Genomic DNA, 7,592 nt, shown 5'->3' on the forward strand with positions numbered 1-7,592 from the left:
CACTCACTCACTCACTCACTCACTCACTCACTCACTCACTCACTCACTCACTCACTCACTCACTCACTCACTCACTCACTCACTCACTCACTCTCTGTGCTCGCTCACTCGGTACTCGCGTCACTCCACCCCGGATCAACGTGCTAACGATCACTTTCTCTGTGTGGGTCCTTTCCAAACGCGACTAACGCCAAGCTAGCCTATCATCCGTGCTACGGCCTAGTCGACGTGCATAATCGAATCATCTCTCTAAAGGTTTCCTCAAGAAGGCGAAACGTGTGCTGGACAACCTAGTCGAGAAATATCCGAACAGTATGGAGCTGAGAAACCAGCAGGGCATCGGTCTGGTCGAATTCGGCAAGATGGCCGAAGCTGAGATGATATTCGACAAGGTATACAGCATGTAGCTATAGTATCATGTAATGAGCGATATAGATATATAAGATATATATATATAAGATATAAGAAATATTTGAAACGATAAGACGATTTTTTAAACGATATGATGTATGGATTCAGCGTGATAATGCACGCGAATGTTATGATAATGGAATCTGTATGTATTCGCCGTGATAATCTTTGTGTCATGTCCGATAGGGTGATGAAACATGTATACATATTGTTTACTAGTAATATTGCTGATGAGAAACCATATACAAATAATAATAATACATGGCAATTTATGATGTTAACGTGGACTCTTTCGACGCAAACTCATATTAACAGAATGTTAGAGTTTCTAGTTAGTTAGCTGCTTTTACAGTTAGCTGGCTTACTTTATCTGATATTTCTACAACGATGACGCAGTCTTGGTGGCAACAGTATCATGCCAATACGCGTGTGATTTCTCAATTCTCGTTTCATCGCACGAGTTTAAAGTCAGACAAAACACCTTCGACAAATCTTGAAACTTCATTTCGCCGAATTTCATTTTTGCTGAACACGCACGTAGCAACCACGTGACGAATAGAGGTAACCAATCACAGCGCGTCCTACCCCTGCGTGTTCCCAGGTCCTGCAGAAAGACCCCGAAAACGGACTCGCGCATGCGTACAAGGGATACATCAACAAGATCGCAAAGAACAACCCGGAAGCTGCCATCGAGCATCTGCGGAAGGGGATCAATAGCGGCGCCGACGGTACCGTCGACAACAAGTTCTACGTGCATCTCGGCGACTCGCTTTACAGAGAAGGAAAACACCATGAAGTGAATGCGCTATTTGTGACTTAGTATCTCACGCGTAAGATCGCATGCGGGATCACGTAGATAGTGGCGGAAAGCCTGTGACGAAATAGTGCGGTAATAATTATTGCTATATATAATATAGGCCTACATATATATACTCAACATCTGCTAATCTCATTAGTAATCTACCTCAAATTTGACCCTGGCGAATTTTACTTGTAGAATCGAGCAAAAAAAGCGTACAGACACGGGCTATATAATATCACCATTATAGACAATCACCGAGTATTACGGAGTGGGACGCTCGCGATGCCTTGTTAGTAACGAGAATATTTTAGTCGCGTTGTTTTTCGCTGCAAAAAAGGTCCGTCTGACGATGTCAATCCACAGATGGGAGTGTCTGGGGGACGGCGAGAGACCGTGCTGCCATGACAGCATAAGCACGAGCGGGGTTTTTTGTTGGTCAATATTTACCCCTGCCTGAATTCAGTCACACGTGGTTTGTTCAATCAAACGCGAAATTTAATCACCTCAGTAGATCACGTTAAAAAACAGGTCGCTGTGAAGCTACTGGCGTGTGTAAGCGGGTGTCTATTAATAACGAAGAGCTTACGTAAACCCCAGAGAAGCAGACTGCTAGCAGACCTCGATATAAAGTCTGCTAGTGTACGCGGTGTCAGCTAGAAGGCTTCGCGATCTCAACACTAGAGGATGGAGATGGAATACCTGATTATCTTCAGGATAACACTGACTCTGATGGTGATGGAATTCCAGACAGATTGGAAGATGAGGATGGAGATGGTATTCCTGATATTCTTCAGGACAACACAGATTCTGATGGGGATGGAATTCCAGACAGACTAGAAGATGAAGATGGCGATGGAATTCCTGACATCCTACAAAACTGCAAGGACGAGGATGGGGATGGCACGCCTGATTGTCTAGAGGATAATGATGGGGACGGGATTCCGGACATTCTGCAGGATAACACCGATTCAGATGGAGATGGCATTCCAGACCGGCTAGAAGATGAAGATGGCGATGGAATTCCTGATATTCTTCAAGATAACACAGATTCTGATGGTGATGGAATTCCAGACAGACTAGAAGATGAGGATGGGGACGGAATTATTGACATTCTTCAGGACAACACAGATTCCGATGGGGATGGAATTCCGGATAGACTAGAAGATGAAGATGGAGATGGTATTCCTGACATAAAACAAACATTCAAGAAGCGTAAACTCCATTCAATAAACGTAAAAGAAACTAAAGTCAAACAAGCGCCAAAGCAAGGAAAGCCCGTGGCGAAACAGCCAGTGAAACAGACGAAACCAGTAGTAAAACAAGCGAAACCAGTAGTAAAACAAGTGAAACCAGTAGTAAAACAGGCAAAGCCAGTCGTAAAACAAGCAAAGCCGGCAACACCGAAGGTTCCACCGCAGGCCGCAAAACCTAAGGTCGTGCCGCACGCTAAGCACGCAAAACAAGCGCCCCCTATGCAGTCACATGCCCACGCCGACTCCGAGACGGCTGCCACCGAGGAGGCCCAGCACTCTCACGGCTACGCCTCGGGGGTAGAACTCGAGGATGTTGACGACAGCGACGCAGGAGAGACCAACATCAAGCTGAAGGATTTCAGCGCCGACGACCTGACGAGCACCGAGGTAGACGATGACAAGGCGGGAGAGGATGGCATCGTGCAGAAGATGAAGTACCGCAAGAAGGCGATCACGAACGAGGCCGACTACAACATTCGAAAGATGCTCGACATGGCCGAACTGCAGCTAGAGAGAGTGAGTCTGTCGTAGGCAGGTGAAAACGGGGTGAGACTAGGCAAGATTTCGGCCCTTGCTTATTATATATACACCCACGTTGATTGATTGACAACCAATGTTGTCCGTGAGTCATTCATTCGAACGGGACGCAGCCGTTTTTATTGATACAGCATATGACGTCATCACAGTCACGCAACCACGCACATCTATTCATCGCTCGTAGTCGCTCTTTACTGTCGACGCTTTCCAATAAAAAGATCTCATTTCCGAAAAGAAGGCATCGACACGGTCATAACTCCTGACACTTCATACGCAGTAAAGCCACTTGCCCTATATATCGACTGCTTAACGACCGGTAATCAACAGCGCAATTTTTTCCACTCATTGGTTCAAGGGCGACGACCACCAGGCGAAAGAAAAGTTCGAGGAGATACTTCGGAGTCACCCGTACAGCCCACGCGCTCACTACGGCAGGGCACAAGCTCTGGAGAGCATATCTGAGTTCAAGAAGAGCAATAAGCTGTTGGAGCAGGCCATCGAGATGTACGAGCAGGTGACCGAGATGCCCGATGCCCCCTTCATTCTCATCCTGCAGTCCGGCATCAGACAGGTGGACAGACTCCGCTTTAGAGGTATGAACATATTATGGACGTATTAGTGGGATATGTAGACGTATGGACACATGGAGGCATGAACGTATGGAAGTATGAAGGTATGAACGTATGGAGATATGAACGTATAGAGGAATGAACGTATGGAGGTATGAACGTATGGATGTATGAAGGTATGAACGTATGGAGGTATGAACGTATGGAGGTATGAACGTATGGATGTATGAATGTATGGGAGTATTGGAGGTATGAACGTATGATGTATGAATGTAATGGAGTATGAACGTAGATAGAACGGAGAGGTATGAACTTATGGAGAATATGAACGTATGAGGTAGAACGCTATCGAGATATGAACGTATGGAGGTATGAACGTATGGAGATATGAATGTATGGAGGTATGAACGTATGGACGTATGAACGTGTGGAGGTATGAACGTATGGACGTATGAACGTATGGAGGTATGAACGTATGGAGATATGAACGTATGGAGGTATGAACGTATGGAGATATGAACGTATGGAGGTATGAACGTATGGATGTATGAATGTATGGAGGTATAAACGTTTGGAGGTATTACCGTATGGATGTATAAATGTATGGAGGTATGAACGTATGGAGATATGAACGTATGGAGGTATGAACGTATGGAGTTGACGTATGGAGGTATGAACGTATGGAGGTATGAACGTATGGACGTATGGAGTATGAACGTATGGAGTATGAACGTAATGGAGTATGAACGTATGGAGGTATGATGTATGGAGGTATAACGTTTGGGCGTTTACGTATGAGAGGTATTACCGTAGGATGTAATACAAATGATGCGAGGTATGACACGATGGAGGTATTACGCGTATGGATGTATAAAATGTATGGAGCGTATGAACGTCACTTGACGTCATAGCACCTATGGAAGGGCAGGCCGTATCCAGAGGTTGGGCAAGGGGGGTTACAAAATGGCGATGTCGAACTTCGCTCGGGAGCCGCGAAGGCGGATGCGGGGGGAAAGTCGCGCGCATTTTTAGGTTTTTAACACGCTTAATGCTATATTCCTGGCACTCTAGTTCACTTCAAGGTGTTGTTGAATTCATCACAAAAAAAGCAGTGTATATACCATAAAACAATAATTAACATCATCATGGGCGTGGTACAGGATGTACAGGGGGGGGGGGTCTAACGTAAATCAAACTCGAGCAACCGAAGGGGGGTCTGGGGCCTCTCCCTAGAAATTTTTTGAAAATTAGACACCTTGAAATGCGTTTCTGCGCGAGCAAGGGGGGGGGGTGCCGGACCCTCGCTGGCCCCCCTCCCTGTTACATCGCTCCTGTCCGATAAATAAAATGATATTTGTAACAAACTCGTTTCTGGTTGTTGGGAATTATGAATAATTATTCGGTGGATGTGATTTACATCCAGTCTAGATACTGAAGACCTGTGAGCTCTGAAATTATAGTGTTACTAAACTGGTTACAGTAGTCAGAGTGTTTAGTAGTCTACAAACCATACATGAGTCTTTATGCTAACAAAGTATAAGTACATTTAATGGTTTACAAAAAAACTTACCATTAAATTGATCTAGTGAACACCTTTATACCCACTAGTATCACAATACATTTATTTAGTATATAGATGCCAATGTAAACCGAGTAGACCCAAGGTAAAAACTGTAGGTCCAAATTATGTTACTAGGTTACAACTAGTACTTTCTTTTTATCAAGCAAGGGGGGTTACAGAAACCAAATAACCCCCCCTGGATACGGCCCTGGGAGGTATGAACGTATGAACGTATGGAGGTATGAACGTATGGAGGTAGAACGTATGGAGGATATGAACGTAATGAGTATAAGTATGGAAGTATGAAGTTTAGAGGTATACGGTATGGAGGTTAATGTAGGAGTATGAATGAGGAGGTATAATATTTTTGAGGTATCGTAATGATAATGAACGTATGGAGGTATGAACGTATGGAGGTATGAACGTATGGAGATATGAATGTATGGAAGTATGAACGTTTGGAGGTATTACCGTATGGAGGTATTACCGTATGGATGTATAAATGTATGGAGGTATGAACGTTTGGAGGTATTACCGTATGGAGGTATGAATGTATGGAGGTATGAACGTATGGAGGTATTACCGTATGGAGATATGAACGTATGGAGGTATGAATGTATGGAAGTATGAACGTATGGAGGTAGGCAAAGTATGGAGATATAAGTATGGAAGATATGACGTTGGAGTATTACGTATGGAGGTATTACCGTATGGATGTATAAATGTATGGAGGTATGAACGTATGGACGTATAAACATATGGAGGTATGAATGTATGAACGTATGGAGGTATGAACGTATGGAGGTATGAATGTATGAACGTATGAGGTATGAACGTAGAAGGGTATGAACGTAATGGAAGTATAATTATGAATATGAACGTTTGAGTATTCCGTATGGGAGGTATTACCCGTATGGATGTATGAATGTATAAAAGTATGGAGGTATGAACGTATGGCGGTATGAACGTATGAAGGTATGAACGTATGGAGGTATGAACGTATGGAGGTATGAAGATATATTATGAACGCCCGAGGCCTCGTGATGTAACATCTCATCGTTCTTTAGTCGGTGCCTGACAGTTCTAGCCTGACGCATCTATTTCGGAAGGTCACGGCGTGGTATGCTGGCGCCCCTAAACATAGAATCGGTGAAGTGAGGCAGAGCGGTGTATATTTTTTTTCTGTGAACTAAACAAGCACTCAATATAAGGCGCAGCCTATCTTATGCATCGGTTTTCAATGTGTGTGTGTGTGTGATGTGTGTGTGTGTGTGTGTGTGTGTGGTGTGTGTGTGTGTCGTGTGTTTGTATGTGTATTCTGTGCGAAACGCGCGTGTGGGAGAGTCGTGTCTTAGTCAAAGCCACGCAACACGCGAGCAAAGCCGAATTTTGTTTTCCGCGTTTCGCGTTCTGCTCGCGAGACAGCGCACACACGCACCCGACAAAGCACAAGCTGAGGCAAACATACGAAACACTGCGTAAAGGCCGCTGCTCGACGATGACATCAAAAATTAAGCCATCCAATGACATCACTTTTGTGTGTCAGTGATATTTTTAAGTATATTGATGGAGACCGTCTGTGGCGTGCTGTGTACAGAACAATTGACGCACACCCGAGCAAAACGTACGCTTCGACAAAAACACGCTCCGCGAATCAAACATTGCTTGTTCGCGGAAACACGCTCAGCTGAGGCAGTGTTTTCTGTTTCGGGATCCCACACAGCCCGAACAATCAAGCGAACACATGTGTTGTGCGTCGGCTTTAGTCAAGCAGTAGTCGCAATCTATTTATAGACAACCAGCTCTATCCTGCATCAGCATCCCTAACTATAATCACAGTAGAGATTGCATCCGTAGCGACAGGGTTAAAGCTGATTGTACATCAACACTATGTGAACGGCGTCCGCCTATTAGCACAGCCCACGGGTAACGCACTGATCTAACTCTATATGCATGTATTCACGAAGAGCCAGAAGGTGATTCCGGTACGACAGGGGAATGAAATTTCCCACGAGAAAACTGCGGCGATTGCCTAATCGCGTATCTCCTCGAAGCAATTCAGTTGCCCCGTTCTCTCTCTCTCACTCACTCACTCACTCACTCACTCACTCACTCACTCACTCAAATCACTCACTCACTCACTCACTACCACTCACTCACTCACCTCACTTCAGTCACTCACTCACTCACTCACTCACCGCACTCAGTCTTCGCTCGCTCGCTCGCTCATTCGACTGCAGGGACTCGACTCGGCCTCGCACTCGGCACTCACTTCACTCAACTCACTCACACTCACTCACTCACGTCTCTGTGCTCGCTCACGTCGTTAGCTTCGCGTCACTCCACCCCGGATGCAACGTGCTAACGAATCACTTTCTCTGTGTGGTCTTTCCGAGCGCGACTAACGCCAACTACCTATTCAATCCGTGCTACGAGCCTAGTCACGTGGAATAATCGAA

General features: G+C 45.1%; 1 protein-coding gene across 1 annotated transcript in view; it reads left to right on the forward strand.

Annotated features, from left to right (window-relative positions):
• The window catches only part of LOC106813817 (aspartyl/asparaginyl beta-hydroxylase-like), a 39,886-nt gene that overhangs the window by 17,861 nt on the left and 14,433 nt on the right, over nt 1-7,592 (forward strand). Inside the window, exons 4-6 of the mRNA XM_014818046.1 lie at nt 2,054-2,982; nt 3,359-3,596; nt 4,386-4,423. Of these exons, the coding sequence (XP_014673532.1) occupies nt 2,054-2,982; nt 3,359-3,596; nt 4,386-4,423 (1,205 nt within the window). The remainder of the gene's footprint in view (nt 1-2,053; nt 2,983-3,358; nt 3,597-4,385; nt 4,424-7,592) is intronic.

Source organism: Priapulus caudatus, unplaced genomic scaffold (genome assembly GCF_000485595.1).
Source record: "Priapulus caudatus unplaced genomic scaffold, Priapulus_caudatus-5.0.1 Scaffold829, whole genome shotgun sequence".
In the NCBI taxonomy this organism is placed as follows: Eukaryota; Metazoa; Priapulida; class Priapulimorpha; order Priapulimorphida; family Priapulidae; genus Priapulus; species Priapulus caudatus.